Genomic DNA, 20440 nt, shown 5'->3' on the forward strand with positions numbered 1-20440 from the left:
GGGCGTGCTACAATGATTGGCACACGGCTTGTACCAGTGTTGTGTATTATGTTGTGTGCCAGCATCCAGCACACAACATAATACACAACACTGGTACAAGCAGTGTGCCACAATCATTGTTGCAGCATGCCCAGAAATACTGATGATAGATTTCAGAATTACAGTTCCATAGTCAGGTTGGGCAAATTGTATCCTTGAGCATTGAATCAGAACATTAGCCAAAAGATCCTGACAGCGTTAACCTGCAGTGCAGGAAATGAATGTTTCCTGTTGTATCACTGCAAATGGGATTCAAGCCATTGGGTAAAGTACAGGCGGCAGGAAACAATGCAATACTCTAGTCGGGTGTGATTTAAATACGGGTCAGTCCCATTTAAATAAGATATACAATGTAGGCTACTAATGTCGTCAACTCTAATATCTTACAAAGATGCTTTCCCATCCCAGAGTGAGGCATCATGGCACAGCTGGTATTATCTACCAGGCCTGGGGCAGCAGAAGACATCACATGTTGTGGAGGGAGAAAGGAAACACTCGGCGGGCTGTTCATTTAAAGAGGCCCTATCATCAGTGATTATTTTCTCAGAACACTTCAGAGATAAATTGTATTTATTTTAATAGCCCGGAAGCTACTGTACTAATGAATACACTTCAATCCATATATAAATGTCACAGACTAGCAGTATTAAAAGTGTAGTAGATTCATTTTTTATATTGTTTGTTGGTGGGAAAGTAACCAACATTTGTACTGCTTTTGACGTATAGACCAGAAGGTTTGAATAGAAAAACATGAAAAGATGAGTTGAGTGAGACTACCACAGAACTTCCTTGCTTCAGTATTCCCTACCTGCGTTCCTGAGGGAATACCAACATGGTAACACATCCAGTTGAAAGGGAATAGCTGATAACAGTAGCTGATGAAAGTTGGTGTTTCATACTCTGATTTGGTTGTGTTCTTTCATTTCCCATGGTCCCAGAAGCATTGAGAATGAAGGGGGATTCCTGCCGAAGCAGGAACGGCATAATAATGGTTTCTCTCACTGGTGATCTTTCAAAACTGTCACCGCCTGCCTGTCAGCCAGTGATTTAATCGAGCAAGATTTTCTAATTCCCTGTCGCTCCAGGTATCTTGGTTGGAAACTGAGAACATTTGAAAGGTTACGCAGCATGTTGGAGAGAAGAGGGAAAACAACCACAAATAACACATTCATGCAGTGTCGTTGACGGCTGGGCGGGCGGCAGGGATAAGCAAACAATGCAGGGCTTGACATGAACTTTTTTATCCACTTGTCCTTTGGACAAGTAGGACAGCTTTTTATTTTTATTTTTTACTTGTCCAAAAAAGTAATGGTCTGTAACACCATGGGTCAAAAAGGTGACTGAAAATTGTGTTATATGATGCAAGAAACTACAAAATAACATGCATTATTATCACTGGTATTGACAATGTAAGGCTGCTGGTCTCTGATCCCACACATTATATCTCCTGCCGGTGTGGCCCCCATAATGTAAAATACTGCACAAATAGGCTACTGTACAAAACACTTGTGATCCGTCAACCCTCCATCTGTTGAGCTACTGGGTGTGGAGGCTTTTCACCCAACCCTGCTCAAACACACAAGTCAGCTTATCAAGGTCCCGTTGAGAAGCTGATTTTTTACAATGTGTTGAGTTCGAGCAGGGCTGGAGCAAAAGCCTGCACACCCATCTCCTGGTGGAGATATTGACAGCACAGGAGTTAGGAATCTAATAATATTTGTGTTTACTTTGTCAGAATTACATGGCCAGTATTGAATAGAGGAGAATCCTAGCATATTTTGAGCGCTTGAGAGACGGTTTTCCAACCGTAGTTTGCAGCATTGGTTGTTATACAATAGGCTCTGCAGAGATTGGGGGGACAGTGTGCAGCACATTGTATCCGGAGGACACTTTGATCTAATTCTGATCGGAATAGCCTGATTGTTTGATAGCGATTTTTGCGTGATTTTTAAAAACTTGTCCATTTGGACAACTTAATCTATAATCTTGTTAGGATGACCTTCAGAACAGTGCTCATCCAAGGGCTGTCTGTCCATGGTCCAAAGCGCAGACTCAAACTATGGCTGCGACCCTATTGTCTATATAGCGCACGGCTTTTGACCAGGGTCTATATGGCTCTAGTGCACTATATAGGGAATAGGATGGCATTTGTGAAACAGCCCAGGCCTTTATGGGATCAAGGATTCTAACAAAGACCAGGCCACCTTAAAAGCCAGGCAGTAGCCTCTCTCTGTCTACATCTCAGCATCCCTCTCCTCTCAACAGGATTCAAATCTGGATTGTGTAGGGAGATTCCCTCTCCTTGGATTCTTCATCTCTACACTATTGCAGCACACCCAAATAGATAAATACCACTGTGTGTCACCATCAAAAACTCTATGTTCACAACCTCCTCTCTACCTATGATCAGACCCAGACATCTAGCCAGAGGAGAGAGCAGACCTGGGTTCAAATAGTATTTGAAATCTATTACATACTTTGAGGGTTTGCTTTAGCCTGCCTAGTGTCAGTTGAGCAGGGATTGCCCTTTAAATTGGTTTCATTTCTCCAGACAAGCTCAATAAACAGGGCTAAAGTACTTGAAAGATTTCAAATAGTGTATGAACTCAGGTCTGGAAGAGAGCTGGGGCTTTATGAGTAGAGATGAGCCACAGCCCTGTATGACCTGTCCTCTCAGATGTGCAGTGTTGTCTAGCAACGGGAGTCCACCGTTCAAAGGTCTTCAATCAAATAGTTTATAATTCCCTTCCTCTCCTCAACGTGTTAATGTCATAATACGTCCCAGTTTAGGGGGAGTTAATGCTCTGGTCTGGAGGAGAGGGCAGTGAACCTCCGGCGGTGGATTCTTTTTTGATATCACATCGGTTCCATCTCAATTGGCACCCTATTCCCTATATAGGGCACTACTTTTGACCAGTGCCCATAGGGAATAGGGTGAGGAGTAGGGTAGCATTTGGTGATGCAGACATTGATAGAAAAAGCATCCAAACACCAACGACTGGTGATTGGTGTAAATGTGGGTCGGCAGGCTTCAGTGTCACATGGTCAGTGGTGGTGTGTGAAGTGAACCTAGGCAGTCCACAGGAGAACTCAAACCAAATGTGTTTTCAGCTGGATGGATCCAGAAGTGATGGAGCCAAGAGGAAATAATGTCAGAAGTACATAATGAGGCCAGTGGTATGAAAGAAAGGTGTGTGTGAAGCAGATACAACAGCTAGGACGTTGGAAATGCAAATGTTGAAGCCGCTTAGATTTTTTTTTAAGGATGTATCAAAAACAAGTGGATTCAAACACAAACACAGTAGTGTAATAAAATAGCTGTTATTCCACCAGCCTAGCGTGTCAGTGGAATCAGCCTTCAGACAGTGACCCCAGAGGGAAGCCCCTATTATTGCACGAATAAGGACTCCGTCCGCCTGGAACCAGATATGAGAGGAGAGAGGATTACATCATTCTGCCAGACATCAGACATGGTCAACACTGGGCAGCACAGACGGCCATCTAACTGTCCCTGAATGACCAGCACGTTTTCTGTGCTGTGTGTGTGTGTGTACACGCCACACCGAGCCAAAGGTTCTTTGATAATCAGATGTCTGTTGGGTTCAGATGCATTATCCAACCCCCAGAGGAGGTCTGTCTCTCTGGGAAGGGTCCTGCACTGAACAGTAAGCCGCATTGTTCACAAATGGAGCAGCCTTCAAATGAAATGACAAGCTAGAAACTCCACGGGCACTTTGAGGGAATACATACTGTAATGGTATTCCATCATTTTGTTTCAGTGGGGCTTTAGCGTCCACCCCTTAAGCCTACATTTCATTAGGATAATAAAATGATTTAGGTAAACTGTACTCATCTCAGTATTCCATACATTTCATTGAAGTCTAGATTAAATACATAATACAAAAAATTGCTGTCTGCAATGTCCTAATTTAGCTGGCTATTACTGAAAGCACCAGTCCTATAACATGATCATTCTCAGGGTTGACTAAACAGCAGCCTATTGGAGGGCTCGAACCTGATTTACTGTGTGTGTGATAGAAACAGGAGTAATTCTGATCCAGCATGAAAACAGACAGACACAGATACAGTAAACAGATTTGAGGCTTAGCATATGTTAGTAGGGAAGGATAGGAGCGTATCATATGTTAGTAGGGAAGGATAGGAGCGTATCATATGTTAGTAGGGAAGGATAGGAGCGTATCATATGTTAGTAGGGAAGGATAGGAGCGTATCATATGTTAGTAGGGAAGGATAGGAGCGTATCATATGTTAGTAGGGAAGGATAGGAGCGTATCATATGTTAGTAGGGAAGGATAGGAGCGTATCATATGTTAGTAGGGAAGGATAGGAGCGTATCATATGTTAGTAGGGAAGGATAGGAGCGTATCATATGTTAGTAGGGAAGGATAGGAGACACAGGCAGCATCCTAAATAGCACCCTATTCCCTATATAGTGCCACTACTGGTCAAAAGTAGTTCACTGTATAGGGAACAGTGTGCCATTTGCCACTAATCACACTTATTCAACCTATTGACATTCTCACCCATCCCACTCACACAACCTTCTTTTCAGCTTTAAACCTTTGCGTTGTCAAGGTAAATAAGAGCATCAAAACCTTTTTAGGACTGGAACTAAGCTGTATAAAACACCAACAACCTTGCCAGAACAGTGAAGACAAACGAGATGAAGGCAATGGCCATAGAGGTATACTCTCCCACATTCAGACAGGATTAGAGCTGCACAATTCCAGTAACTTTCCCAAACTCCCAGGTTCTCTCTAAATCCAGGTTGGAAGATTTACGGAATCAGGAGAGAATCAGCAGGAAATCTAAAACCCTCCATCCAGGATTTCTGGAAAACCTAGGCATTTTGGGAAAGTAAGCGGGATTTTGCAAAGCTAGACAGGATTTCTATAGAATCATACAGAGTCCAGTCCTGCCTCCCCAGAGGTTGGTGGCCAGGAAGGAGTCCTGGATTAGGCAGAGAACAGAATGGCATGTCTCCCCTATAGATTAACTAAGGGATGACTCTGTCACAGAAGAGCAGATGGGAGATGATAGTAGCTGATCGTTAAAATCTACAGCCACATATTTAAACAACAGTCACTGATATGACCTAATACATCACACGATGGTTTATTGAGTAAAAAGTAACGACTCATTAATTACAATAACGGGTCCGAGAACGCATCAGCTATACATTCTGTCTGCGTCCCAAATGCCACCCGTACTTCCTATATATTGCACTACTTTTGACCAGACCCCATAGGGCACGGCAAAAGTAGTGCACTATATTGGAAATAGGGTGCCATTTGGAACGTTTCTAAAAAGCAGATTGATAGATAATCAGCAGATAAAGACATTAGCTAGAGGTCAAACGTTGGATTCTAGTTTATCATTTTAAATGACAGATGAGGTTTGTGTGTAGTGTCTACAGCTTATTCAGCCTGCTGTTTTAGTAACACTATTTCAACTACAGTGACTTTCTCTCAACACATTCTTACCGATTTCACGGTTTCTCTTAACAGTTTGGTTTTCCACAACACCCATTCTTTCCCCATCATCGTAGGTGGTAGAATCTTAGGCGTGTGTGTGTGTGTGTGTGAGAGAGCGCGACTCGAGGGACTCCTGTTGGGTATCTGAAAGCACTCTGTCTGAATAAAGGGGGATTACCAGTGTGTTTACACACGTTTTATGTGGGAATGAATTGCCCTCTGATGCGGGCGCGCACACACACACACACCAACACACACACCCCCCTGAGTGGTCCCACATTCAACTGCCTTTTCTATTCATCTGCAAAGCTAAGCAGATGGATCAAGGTTGAAGTGACCCCCCGTGGTGTGATGCTACTCACTGTAGGGCCTTATCAGGCTCCCAGAACCTCATTATACATCCCAAATGTCACTAGTGCACTACTTTAGACCAGACACTATATAGGGAATAGGGTGCCATTTGTGACTTCCTCACAGATGCTGCTTGGCTAGCTGTTTCATATAATGCTTCGGGTGACCACTCCTATATGTTGCTTTGCTCCGAGGGCTTTTTCTTACAGGCCTAAATGAACATAATAGAGCAGATTCAATAAGAACAGCCACAGAGAAGGGGAATCAAATCACATGAAATCCCACAACCAGGATCTTATTCTCCTGGAGGGGGATAACACAATACAGATACAGGAGAGAATTCACTAGTTTAAACTGCATCATGTGATGGAACACCGCATTTGAGGCATTCACGATATATACACCAATGAAAGAACATGCCCAGCGCTCTTGAACACATTAAAGGGGCAAACAGGGATTGGTACATCCTTTTTTGGACATGGGGTATTTTTGATCTCATGGATGGTCTATGAATTTGAGAGTTGTTACATTACTTCAGCCCAGTTCCTCAGCTGTTTACCAAAAAAAGTGTTGGGTGACCGCTTTGTTACTGTTTAAATAGCAGAACTCTCCCAGTGCTCTGTGGTTCTCACTAAAGTAGACTACATTGTTATGGCCAACACAGTTGTTGCCAAGTACATAATTGCATTTTCAGTCTATTTGGGGGCTTAGGACTTACAAGGTTATGACAAATGATACCAGATGTCAAATTTGAACTCAAGACCTTGTGAAATATACACAGTAATTGTGGGAAAAGGTTACTGAGATAAGTTTGGGCTTTGCACAATATTTTCTTTGGCAGACGGAGAGGGCAAGTAGGACCAACCACAATATCCAGGAGAGGTTATGCAATTTGGCAGAGGACCATGAAGGACTAGCTCACAGAGAGAGAATATTCTTAACTTACAGCTACAGTACTGCCAATAAAATAAATATAGGACCCCTACCAAAATAACAATTACTGCACAACAAACAGAGTAATTTCAACATAAATCATTTTCTTTCACTCACTCTATAAATCCTTTTATCAGGCAGCCCATACGAGCCCAGCCATGTTGCAGTTCCATACTGTAGGCTAATACACAGTACCAAAGCCTATGAACTCCACAAAAAGCTCTATGATGTTTCAACTATGTTGCACAAGTATGGTTGCGTCTCAAATGGAACCCTATTCCCTATATAGGGCACTACTTTTGACCAGGTCCCTGGTCAGAAGTAGTGCACTACATAGGAAATAGGGTGACATTTAACACTCCGCCTGTTGCAACAATATGATTGAGTTGACAGAAGTCAGTCATGGTTCTCAGGGTGGAGGAAATGGCTGACTTCTCCTCTGGGTTTCATGAAGCTCCTGGCAGACTCATTTTACGCTGCACAGTTAAATTGAAAGTTCTGATGGTCCGTAGTTTTGCAAGCACCTACTGTAGGCAATTAAAAAATGAATTCCACTGTATATTTATGCAGCTGCAGGTTTGTTTTCCTTCTCTGCCAAGCGGACAAAAAGGGCAATGGGTGATGTTCTAGCTCTAAGAGGAATGAAAGAGGGAGGAGACTAGGCCCCTAGCTGCACTATTCTGGCTTTCACATTCGGAGACAGACAAGGGCCGTTTAGACAGCGCATCACCCCTCACTGTAATACAGGGTATGACTGTCCAATGGCCACCATTATCATAGTAACACATACTGTAGGTCTTATAGTGCCATGGACACGACTAAATATTATATTGTGGGCCACATATCAATAACTAAATCAGTCTCTCAATCATAGCATTAGCCCTGAACTACATAGTCAAAGTCAGGGTTTTTTCCTCGGTCAAAAAAGGGCTTAGTAGGTGGGCGTGGCAATGGGCGCGGTCGGCCCCGGGGAATTTTAGATAACATTTTAGAGGCCCCCACATTGGCGGTGTAGAGAATTTCCCGGAATTCTACACCTTTCTCCATGGAGCTGAATCGTTGTGGTGCATCATGAACACAAACATGAAGTCCTTGACTGTTTTTGAACAAGTGCTCTATGGTATTGCTAGTCTCGTTCAACAGCAGCAGTGCATGGTAATGCTGTTCACTTCACACATCCTCGCTCTACAACTACAGGTAACTGACAAAATAAAGGAAACACTTGAGTAAATGAGGGATACAAAGTATATTGAAAGCAGGTGCTTCCACACAGCTGTGATTCCTAAGGTGATTAACATCCCATCATGCTTAGGGTCATGTATAAAAATGCTGATCAGGTCATTATTTTGGCTACCATGGCTATGCCCCCATAGGATGACAATGCCCCCATCCACAAGTGGTCACTGAATGGTTTAAAAGCATGAAAACGATGTAAACCATATGCCATGACCATCTGTCACCTAATCTCAACCCAACTGAACACTTCTAGGAGATTCTGGAGCGGTGCCTGAGACAGCGTTTTCTCGTGGAAGAATGGTATCGCATCCCTCCAATAGAGTCCAGACACTTGTAGAATCTATGCCAAGGTGTATTGAAACTGTTCTGGCTCAACGCCCAATTAAAACACTATGTTGACACTATGTTTCCTTTATTTTGGCATTTACCTGTATAACAGAACACTAACACTGTGGCAGCACAATCATTTACAAATCAATACTACATACAGTATTAATAATATACACACTGCTGTGAGTATAGGAACATGTGAAATAACACCCTGTATTCTCTTTGGCTAGAGAAATCACGTAATTCATTCTGTAATACGCTTCAGGCCATACAGACTTACAATTTAATACTGGTCCTGCGTCCCAAATGGCACTGTAATATTGGGTCAGCGTCCCAAATGGTACCATATTCCCGATGTAGTGCACAAATACCTGGTCAAAAGTTGTTCACTATAGGGAATAGGGTACCATTTGGGACACAGACACTGACTACTGCTGTGGACAGAGGGCACACAGGCTTATGGTTTCTCATAGCTTCATGTGTGATGTATAGTACTGTCACTGGTACACTGAGTATGAATGAATACATGGTAGGAATACAGATCATTGATGTACGATTATATGTTGGAGTATTGTTGTAAAACCAATCTGGGACAATTAAGTTGAAAGTAGAAGCTGGTAAAATGAAAATATATTCCTTTCCACAACAGTCTAGAGAATGGTGTGAGATGATTGACAGATGCCAATCCTAAAGGAAAGTAAACCGGATCAGCCTGAGGACCAGACTTCGATTCTGAGTCCCAAATGGTTTATCTACAGTATGGCTGAATCCTAAACCAGCGCTATATTCCCTATATAGTGCACTACTTTTGACCAGGGCCTATAAAAGTAAAAGCGCAGCTATGTAGGAAATAGGGTGCCATTTGGGACGCATTTCATGAACATGCAACAGGAGAGAGTAAGTGAAAATGTAGAAATGTTGCCTTCCTTTCCCCCCAGGACCAAGGTAATCACCAGTGAGCCCCTGTCAGTAGAGTGGTGATATTTAACTGCCTTTCATTCCTGTGGTTATTTTCCTGGGGTGAGGTGTGATGACTGGACTAAGACACTTCAGTGCAACAGTGTTTGTCCTAGCGTTACTTAGGCACAGCAAGATACTATTTCACCTATAAAGGAATGAGTTCTTCAACACCACTGAGGCTTGAATGATGGTCTTTAGCACGATGAATTGGTCCATAAAAACAATGTACCAGGCAGAAGTGCTAGTTAATGGTGCTTGATAGTGGTATTTATAGTGGTATTACTACCACTCTTCATCAGCCCCGGGTTCAAAGACAAACCCTGCCCATCTGGCACTCCTGGCAGGATTGAGCAAATGGCCAAAGTATTTAAACCCAGTTCTGCCCCTCATAGCGTAGGACCGACCCTCGGCCCCCTACCTGTCGGCGGAGGGAGGGCGTCCGTTTGCGTTGCGGGCCTTGCCGACTTGTGTGTAGAGGGAGGAGTCTTGGTGGTGGTGGTCGTTGTCTAGGGGGCTCTGGGGACGGCTGTGCCCGCTGCCCAGGGACGTGTCCAGTGGCCCGATGCCGGCATAGGGGTGCTCCTCGTCTCGGCTCAGGTTGATGTCCAGGATCTCAGCGTAGTCCCTCTCCCGTGCCTGCCGCTCCCGCAGCTCCCGGGTCTTAACCTGGATCCTGGAGGAAAGGAGACAGGGAATGTTTTTTTATTGATTCAAAAGGAAAACTGTGGATGACACCCTATTGAAATCAAATGTATTTGACACATGCGCTGAATACAACAGGCGTAGACTTTACTGTGAAATGCTTACTTTACGAGCCCTTTCCAGACAATGCCAAATGAAAAATAAAATTTGCACAAAAGGAAATAGTAACAATAAAATAATGAGGCTATATACAGAGTATGCCAAACATTTGCACCCCCTGTTTGCCCTCAGAACATCCTCAATTCGTCAGGGCATGGACTCTACAAGGTGTCGAAAGCGTTCCATAGGGATGCTGGCCCATGTTGACAATACTTGCCACAGTTGTGTCAAGTGGGCTGAATGTCCTTTGGGTAATGGACCATTCTTGATACACATGGGAAACTGTTGAGCATGAAAAACCCAGAAGCATTGCAGTTCTTGACACAAACCGGTACGCCTGGCACCTACTACAATACACCGTTCAAAGGCACTTAACTCTTTTGTCTTGCCCATTCACCCTCTGAATGGCATACATGTCTCAATTGTCTCAAGGCTTAAAAATCATTCTTTAACCTGTCTCCTCCCCTTCATCTACACTGATTGAAGTGGATTTAACTAGTGACATCAACAAGGGATCAAAGCTTTCACCTGGATTCACCTGATCAGTCTATATGTCATGGTAAGAGCAGTTCTTCACTTTTTATATACTCAGTGTACAAGGACTTCCAGTACAGAGTCAATGTGCTGGGGTACAAGGTAGCTGAGGTGATTGAGGTAATATGTACATGTAGGTAGGGGTAAAAGTGACTAGGCAATCAGGATAGATTATAAACAAATAAACAGAGTTGCAGCAGCATGTGTGAACAGTGTCTAAGAGTTTAAAAGTGTGTCTGTGTGGAGTCAATATGCATGTGTATATTTTGTGTGTGTAAGCATATGTAGTGTCTATGTAGAATGTGTGACTGTGTAGAATGTGTGACTGTGTGGGTAGTCCAGTGAGAGTGCATAGAGCCAGTGCAAAAACATCTATGCAAATAGTCCAGGAAGCCATTTGATTAGCTGTTCAGTGGTCTTATGGCTTGGCGGTAGAAGCTGTTCAGGAGCCTTTTTGGTCCCAGACTTGGCACTCTGGTACCATTTGCCGTGCGGTAGCAGAAAGAAAAGTCTGACTTTGGTGGCTGGAGTCTGACAATTTTTAGGGCCTTCCTCTGACACCGCCTGGCATATAGGTCCTTGGTGGCAGGGAGCTCGGCCCCAGTGATGTACTTGGCCATACGCACTACCCTATGTAGCGCCTTGCGGTCGGATGCCAAGCAGTCCCCAAATCAAGCGGTGATGCAGCCAGTCAAGATACTCTCAATTGTGCAGCTGTATAACTCTGAGGATCTGAGGGCCCATGCCAAATCTATTCAGCCTCTTGAGGAGGAAGAAGTATTGTCGTGGCTTCTTCATGACTGTGTTGGTGTGTTTGGACCATGATGGGTCCTTTATGATGTGAACACCGAGGAACTTGAAGCTCTCGACCCGCTCCACTACAGCGCTGTCAATGTGAGTGGGGGCGTGCTCGGCCCTCATTTCCTGTAGTCCACAATCAGCTCCTGTCTTACTGACTTTGAGGGAGAGGCTGTTGTCGTGGCACCACACTTCCAGGTCTCATGGTCGTCGTGGGTCAGGCCTACCACTGTTGTCGTTGGCCAAGGTCGTGTGCGGCCACGCAGTCGTGTGTAAACAGGGAGTACAGGAGGGGACTAAGCACACATCCCTGAGGAGCCCCTGTGTTGAGGATCAGCGTGGCAGAAGCGCCGTTGCCTACCCTCACCAAATGGCCCATCAGGAAGTCCAGGATCCATTTGCAGAGGGAGGTGTTAAATCCTTAGCTTAGTGATGAGCTTGGAGGGCACTATGGCGATGAACGCTGAGCTGCAGTCAATGAACAGCATTCTTACATAGTTGTTCCTTTTGTCCGGGTGGAAAAGGGCAGTGTGGAGTGCATTAGCGATTGCGTCATCTGTGGATCTGTTGGGGCGGTATGCAAATTGCAGTGGTTCAAGCGTTTCTGAGACGATGGTGTTGATGTGAGCCATGACCTGCCTTTCAAAGCATTTCATGGCAACAGATATGAGTGCTACGGGGAGATAGTATTTAGACCGGCTACCTTGGCGTTCTTGGGTACAGGGACTATGGTGGTCTGCTTGAAACATGTAGGTATTACAGACTGGGTCAGGGAGAAGTTGAAAATGTCACTTGCCAGCTGGTCAGCGTATGCTCTGAGTACGCAATCCTGGTAATCAGTCTGGCTCTGTGGCCTTACTCATATCAGGTACGGAGAGCGTGATCACAGTCATCCGGAACAGCTAGTGCTCTTATGCATGGTTCAGTGTTGGAATTTAGCTCGTCTGGTAGGCTTCCCTATATAGTGTACAGCTTTTGACCAGAGACCTATACATATTGTAAAAGGCAGCTGCCCTCCTTTCTATAACACTTATGTATTTTTAAACCCTCGTGTAAACTTTCCATTGCTGCAGTGAAATAGTTAGAAATTCTGTGGCGGTCTGAGTAGTCTACCTTGGGAAGGGTGGAGAAGCAGAAACTTTAACCTAATCAATGTCTGATCTGTAATGGCAGTTCCTTTCCCAAGGATCAGTTGGGATTTGCAATTCCTCCGGTAAAACACATATTGATTGGTCAAGGCCAGAGGCTGGAGAAAATCCACCTCTAATTCACTGTCTGTATGAATTTACTCCTCAGGTGAGGGTCAGGGCCTTCTCTTCACAGCTAGACAGAAAAACAGAATTGTTTAGTGCATCCTAAATGGCACCATATTCCCCATATAGTGCACTAGGCATGGTCAAAAGTAGTGCAGAATATAGGGAATATGGTACCATTTGGGACACCGACAAGCACCTGTCTGGTGAATCAACTGTCCGGAATATATTATGTATACATCTAATCCCACTTTCCTTTCATTCACTATGTTTTATCATTATTGTGTAGCTTTTACCACCAAGCAGGGGTGTAAAGTACTTAAGTAAAAATACTACTTAAGCAATTTTTAGGGGGTATCTGTACTTATCTATTTATATTTGACAACTTTTACTTCACCAAATTCCTAAAGAAAATATACTTTTTACTCCATATATTTTTCCTGACACCCAAAAGTACTCGTTACATTTTGAACACTTGGCAGGACAGGAAAACGGTCCAATTCACGCACTTTTGTAGAGAACATCCCTGATCACCTGTACTTCCTCTGATCTGACGGACTCACTAAAACACATATTTAAAAAAAAAAAAAAATACAATTTACTCACTAAACACACATGCTCTGTTGTAAATTATGTCAATGTTGGAGTGTGCCCCTGGCTATCCGTAAAAAAATAAAATAAAAATAATAATAATAATATATATATATATATATATATATATATATATATATATATATATATATAAAAAAGTGCTGTCTGGTTTGGTTAATAAGGAATTTGAAATTATTTATACTTTTACTGAAGTATATTTTAGCAATTACATTCACATTTGATACTTAAAGCAATATGTAACTTTTTGGGCGATCAGACAAAATTCACAGAGCAATGTGAGTTATAGATCAATCACTACTTGAAAACAAGTCTAAGAAGGGGTAGATCTGTTCTATGTGCACTATTTCTATGCTTCCCGTTCTTTAGTTTTGCGTCTTTTACTTTTGGTTTTGTACACCAGCTTCAAAAACAGCTAAAACAACAATTTTTGGTTATTGAAAATATATTTCACAGTGATTGATGGTACAATGACTACACTATACTAGCTTATTTTGTAACAAACTGAAATTTAGCAAACTATTAGATTTCTCGTAACCAGAATATGGCAGAACTATTTCTACTTAGCCCAACTAAGTATATTTAAAACCTAATACTTTTACTCAAGTAGTATTTTACTGGGTGACTCGAGTCATTTTCTATAAAAAGTATGTTTACTCTTGCTCAAGTACGACAATTGGGTACTTTTTCCACTGCTGTCACCACGGGACATCACATTATCGTTACACAGTGAACACAATGGAACATTGTTCTGTGTGGAAAATGAGGAAAGGCCTCCCATCAACCCTGGTTCTTATGCCATCTATTCCCCCCTCCTTCACGAGTATAGAACCCATTATAGCTCCTAGCCACCTACTCTTTGAAAGTAGAGATATTTACATCTCTCATCAGGGCCAATCATTAAGACCTCGGAGGGTTTCCTCACAGAAACATGTCAGGGCTGAGGCCATTGTTTGGTCCAACGGTTAACTCAGTCCTTCTTCCTGGCTGGCCCACTTGGATAGAGGCTCAGGATTATGACCTGTGTTGGCACTTGTTATTCTCTAGATAGAATATCTCATTTGAATGGAGGTGGGAACAATTAGCATTTTTGTGGTACAAGGTAAACAGAGCTTGAATTTGAGGAAGCCGATTATGCTCTAGTGGTTCTTTCAGAAGATGTAGGGATTGAGATTGTACAGGCTTTCATGTCAAGGCAGCTGCTGTTGTAAGGAGACAAATTCATTCCATCAGTCTAGCTAGCCTGCTTAGAACATAGCATTGGTGACCCCTCCACCTCCCTTCCATGGAAAGGCTTCTGAGGGAGCCAAACACAGGGAGCAGATTGCCATGTCTGCCCTCATCAGCGGCACAGTGTTTCCCATCACTAGCTTACTACACTCCCAACACAAACCTTGTTTTCTCCCGGTTTAAAGAAAGCTCTCTCAAGAGCCCGTTGCCTTCTGGTAATGTAGATATTCGGTGAGTCTCCAAACAAGCTTTAGCGTGTCTTCACTCAGGGGAGGCTACAGTGCTAACGTGTTATAAGAGGACTATGTTTCCCCCCAAAAATCCTAAACATAATATTATTCAAAAGATGGCTTAGTCTATTCATCTCAGCGACTGCCTGGAATATGTGATGAGCTCTTTCAAGCTCATCAGGGAAATATTACTGCCTTCATGGAGAAATATTTTCCCGTATAATGACTATTTTATTTTCACACTTAAATGGAAAACCCTTTTCTTTGACTTACCATTTCATTATGCACATTTCTTGAGGCATAATTATTTAGATTTCCCTGTTGAGTGCTAGACGAGGCAAACCTGTCTGTCCTCTTTTCTCTTTCCCCGGCAGTAAAGAGGCCCAGAGAGAAGCAAGGGGATGATAATTGCTAGTTTAAAGGTTGATAATTGGCATAGCTGTAATTATCTGCTCGTTGAGGTACTCCCTCCTTGCACTTAAAATGAATACCTTAGCTGTTCACCAAGGAATGGTCTGTAGAGAGAGGGGTGGAGGAGTAGGTAGATAGCACACTGAGAATACAAGTGTTTCATCTGGATAAGAAATTAAGCATGATTGATGATACACCCACACTGACTTACTGTAACTTGAGATCCATCTACAGAATAGTAATGAATGTGATCAAAAATGTACAGAGGACAATAATATTACATGACCAAAAGTATGTGGATACCTGCTTGTCCAACATCTCATTCCAAAATCATGGGCATTAATAAGGAGTTGGTTCCCCTTTTGCTGCTATAACAGCCTCCACTCTTCTAGGAAGGCATTCCACTAGATGTTGGAACATTGCTGCGGGGACTTGCTTCCATTCAGCCACAAGAGCATTAGTGAGGTCGGGCACTGATGTTGGGTGATTAGGAATGGCTCACAGTCGGCGTTCCAATTAATCCCAAAGGTGTTGGATTGGGTTGTGCAGACCAGTCAAGTCCTTCCACACCGATTTCTACAAACCATTTCTGTATGGATCTCGCTATGTGCACAGGGGCATTGTCATGCTGAAACAAGAAACGGCCTTCCCCAAACTTTTGCCACAAAGTTGGAAGCACAGAATCGTCTAGAATGTCATTGTATGCTGTAGTGTTACGATTTCCCTTCAATGGAACTAAGGGGCCTAGTCTGAACCATGAAAAACAGCCCCAGACCATTATTCCTCCTCTATCAAACTTTACAGTTAGCACTATGCATTCGGGCAGGTAGGTAACCCAGAATTGTCCGTCAGAATGCCAGACGGTGAAGCGTGATTCATCATTCCAATGGCAGAGAACTTTACACCACTCCAGCTGACACTTGGCATTGCGCATGGTGGTGAATGGTGGCCCCGCCATGGAAACCCATTTCATGAAGCTCCCGACGAACAGTTATTGTGCTGATGTTGCTTCCAGAGACAGTTTGGAACTCGGTAGTTAGTGTTGCAACAGAGGGCAGATGATTTTTATACGCTACACGCTTCAGCACTCGGCGGTCCCATTCTGTGAGCTTGTGTGGCCTACCACTTTGCGGCTGAGCTGTTGTTGCTCCGAGACGTTTCCACTTCACAATAACAGCACTTACAGTTGGCCGGAGCAGCTCTAGCAAGGCAGAAATTTGACGAACTGACTGATTGCATCCTATGACGGTGCCATGTTGAAAGTCACTGAGCTCTTCAGTAAGGCCATTCTATTGCCAATGTTTTTTCTATGGAGATTGCATGCTGTGTGCTCGATTTTATACACCTGTCAGCAACGGGTGTGGTTGAAATAGCCAAATCCACTCATTTGAACGGGTATCCACATACTTTATCTTCAATAATAGCTACTACAGTAAATCTGAATTGACAGTGAGTCACGTCAGATTTATTCATACAAGTGTTTCCTATAGGTTTGACCATAATGATTTCTGGGTGTCTCAACTCACGGTATTTCATGACAAGATCATTAATATAAGTATAGTCATGGCTTATGATCTAAATGAATTGTGCATCGATTCACCTTGCAGTATATTTCCTTCTGAATCCATAATTTGCAGCACTTATTAGCCGAGAGCCCAAAGCAGAGGGAGCTATTTTGTTGATGTGAATTTATAATGGCAGTTCCTTTGATTTGGTCTCCATGTCCAAGTGATTGGCTGTGCATCAGCACTGTAATGACATGGTACGTAGAAATGGAAGTGTCGTGATGAGTGTGATCATTATCACCCACAGCCAGGGCACTAAATATCTGGGCTTCAAAAGAAGCTCTCATGTCAATGATTGCTCCCAAACCTTTCAGTCCTTCAATAGAGGGTAAATCAAAGGAAACACTCAGTGCTGCAGTAGGGTGGTGTACATCAAGCACCAACAAAACACTCCCTCTCTCTATTCTTCAGTTGCATCCCAAATAGCACCCTATTCCCAATACAGTGCACTACTTTAGACCAGGGCAACTATATAGGGAATAGGGTGCCACTTGGGACTCTCACCCTGTCTCTAGCGCATGTGAGGATGTAGCTTTTAGTTGACTTGTGGGATCACAGAAAAGGATGGAGTCATTGAGACAGGGGCAAGTAAGACAGGCCAGGGAACGAAGACAGAGCAGGCTCTTTCAGTGAGGCTTCCCAATATTTTGACCCTTGACCTTTCTTTGGCTCCTGGTGGAAACAGAAAAGACTATGTGACTGACCAGAAAGCCCTGATAATGGCTTTAGTTTAGTTTTGCATCAATGGTACATTTCAGTGACAGCCATGTCTTGTGCAATATCCTATTTGACCTCTAGTAGTAAATTTACTGTATTGGGCCTGTATAACTAAGTTCTACTAAAAACACAATTTTTATTTTGAGGAATCCATGGTTGTGTCCCAAATGCAGTAGTTGGAGAGAAGAGGAAGCAACGTAGGCACACAAGAACATGTCATAAATAGGTGAGAACATCGCAAAATTCAGTTGTATTTTGTCAAACCAGTTATTACTCTACATTATAGGGGGTTATCACAATGTGAAAAATCGCCCTCATAACCGATGTCTGAACTTTCTAATAATGTGAAACACAAGTGTTAAATACAATGTTTTAGGGGCAGTGATCATGAACCTAAAACACCAGCAGAAGAATTAAGAGTATTGTAATGTGTATGTACAGTTGAAGTCGGAAGTTTACATAAACCTTAGCCAAATACATTTAAACACAGTTTTTCACAATTCCTGACATTTAATCCTAGTCGAGATTCCCTGTCTTAAGTCAGTTAGGATCCCAACTTTATTTTAAGAATTATGAAATGTCAGAATAATAGTAGAGAGAGTGATTATTTCAGCTTTTATTTATTTCATCACATTCCCAGTGGGTCAGAAGTTTACATATACTCAATTAGTATTTGGTAGCATTGCCTACAAATTGTTTAACTTGGGTCAAACATTTCAGGTAGCCTTCCACAAGCTTCCCACAATAAGTTGGGTGAATTTTGGCCCATTCCTCCTGACAGAGCTGGTGTAACTGAGTCAGGTTTGTAGGCTTCCTTGCTCGCACGCACTTTTTCAGTTCTGCCCACAAATTTTCTATAGGATTGAGGTCAGGGCTTTGTGATGGCCACTCCAATACCTTGACTTTGTTGTCCTTAAGCCATTTTGCAACAACTTTGGAAGTATGCTTGGGGTCATTGTCCATTTGGAAGACTCATTTGCGATCAAGCTTTAACTTCCTGACTGATGTCTTGAGATGTTGCTTCAATATATCCACATCATTTTCCTGCCTCATGATGCCATCTATTTTGTGAAGTGCACCGGTCCCTCCTGCAGCAAAGCACCCCCAAAACATGATGCTGCCACCCCTGTGCTACACGGTTGGGATGGCGTTCTTTGGCTTGCAAGCCTCCCCCTTTTCTTCTCCTAACATAATGATGGTCATTATGGCCAAACAGTTATATTCTTGTTTCATCAGACCAGAGGACATTTCTACAAAAAGTACAATCTTTGTCCCCATGTGCAGTTGCAAAACGTAGTCTGGCTTTTTTATGGCGATTCTGGAGCAGTGTCTTCTTCCTTGCTGAGCGGCCTTTCAGGTTATGTCGATATAAGACTCGTTTTACTGTGGATATAGATACTTTTGTACCCGTTTCCTCCAGCACCTTCACAAGGTCCTTTGCTGTTGTTCTGGGATTGATTTGCACTTTTCGCACCAAAGTACGTTCATCTCTAGGAGACAGAACGCGTCTCCTTCCTGAGCGGTATGACAGGTGCGTGGTCCCATGGTATTTACACTTGCGTACTATCGTTTGTACAATTGAACGTGGTACCTTCAGCCGTTTGGAAATTGCTCCCAAGGATGAACCAGACTTGTGGAGGTCTACCATTTCTTTTGAGGTCTTGGCTAATTTCCTTTGATTTTCCCATGATGTCAAGCAAAGAGACACTGAGTTTGAAGGTAGGCCTTGAAATACATCCACAGTTACACCTCCAATTGACTCAAATTATGTCAATTAGCCTATCAGAAGCTTCTAAAGCCATGACATCATTTTCTGGAAATTTCCAAGCTGTTTAAAAGGCTTAGTCAACTTAGTGTATGTAAACTTCTGACCCACTGGAATTGTGATACAGTGAATGATAAGTGAAACAACCTGTCTGTAAACAATTGTTGGAAAAATTACTTGCCTCATGCACAAAGTAGATATCCTAACCGACTTGCCAAAACTATAGTTTGTTAACAAGAAATTTGTGGAGTGGTTGAAAAACGAGTTTTAATGACTCCAACCTAAGTGTACATAAACTTCCGACTTCAACTGTATGTATGTGTGTATGTTCAGTAATAATCTTCGGCATTTACAACCTGGTGCCCAAATGACTGGGACATTGCCCTCCTGCCATATCCTTCATTAGACAGTGTAGCTCGTGTCCTGGGGTTCGTCTAGTGGGTAGCACCTCCCAATGCCTTTCAGCACATTTCGCTTGTATTCGTGTGGGATTGAATCCCAGTCCCACCCCAAAACATCTATTTTTTTTAAACTGTCCTGTCAGTCTCTATACCAATAAAACATATATTACAAAATGGTGTGTGTGTGTGTGCGCGTGTGTGTGTGTAGACAGACACTGACCTCTCCTGCTCCAGTCTCATCCTCAGTGTTTCTTCCTCTGAGGCTTGCAGCTCTTCCGGCCTCCACTTGCTTGACCCTTTATGCTCAATTTTCTCTCCGTCCTTGCGATGTTTACCAAACCTGAAATATAAATGGGATCAGCAGACAATTTTACCGAAATGGTTTCGATTTGGGTATTTCCAATTGTGCATCACAAATGGCACCCTATTCCCTAATGCACTCCTTTTAACCAGAGCCCTATTGGACCTGTTTAAAAGTAGTACCGTTTATAGGGAATATATTGCCATTTGGGACACATACAAACAGTTCCCCCAGAGACAATAAATAGTAAACTACTAATGGTGATCAACTCATCCATTCTCTCCAACTCCCTTCTGATAAAAACTCCAAATGTTTAGCTCTCAACTTTTACATTCTACTTGACTGAGTTTTCCTAGGCTATTTCAGAAGGAAATTGGCCTGTAGAGTCTCAGAGAGTGAGAGAGCGAGAGACAGAACGGAGCGAAATACAGCAGGGGGAGGTCTATTACCTGATTAATTGATCAACAAATGGCCTCAAATG

The 20440-nt window shown here is 43.0% G+C and overlaps 1 protein-coding gene across 6 annotated transcripts in view; it reads right to left on the reverse strand.

The window, feature by feature from the left end:
- The window catches only part of LOC106599503 (partitioning defective 3 homolog), a 250032-nt gene that overhangs the window by 40127 nt on the left and 189465 nt on the right, over nucleotides 1-20440 (reverse strand). For all 6 annotated transcript variants that reach the window (XM_082973353.1, XM_082973352.1, XM_082973350.1 and 3 more), the window contains 2 exons: nucleotides 19879-19998; nucleotides 9763-10017 (listed from right to left, as the gene is read on the reverse strand). In XM_082973353.1, coding sequence (XP_082829479.1) covers nucleotides 9763-10017; nucleotides 19879-19998 — 375 coding nt within the window. The remainder of the gene's footprint in view (nucleotides 1-9762; nucleotides 10018-19878; nucleotides 19999-20440) is intronic.

This window comes from Salmo salar, chromosome 03 (assembly GCF_965601325.2).
Source record: "Salmo salar chromosome 03, fSalSal1, whole genome shotgun sequence".
Classification (NCBI taxonomy): domain Eukaryota; kingdom Metazoa; phylum Chordata; class Actinopteri; order Salmoniformes; family Salmonidae; genus Salmo; species Salmo salar.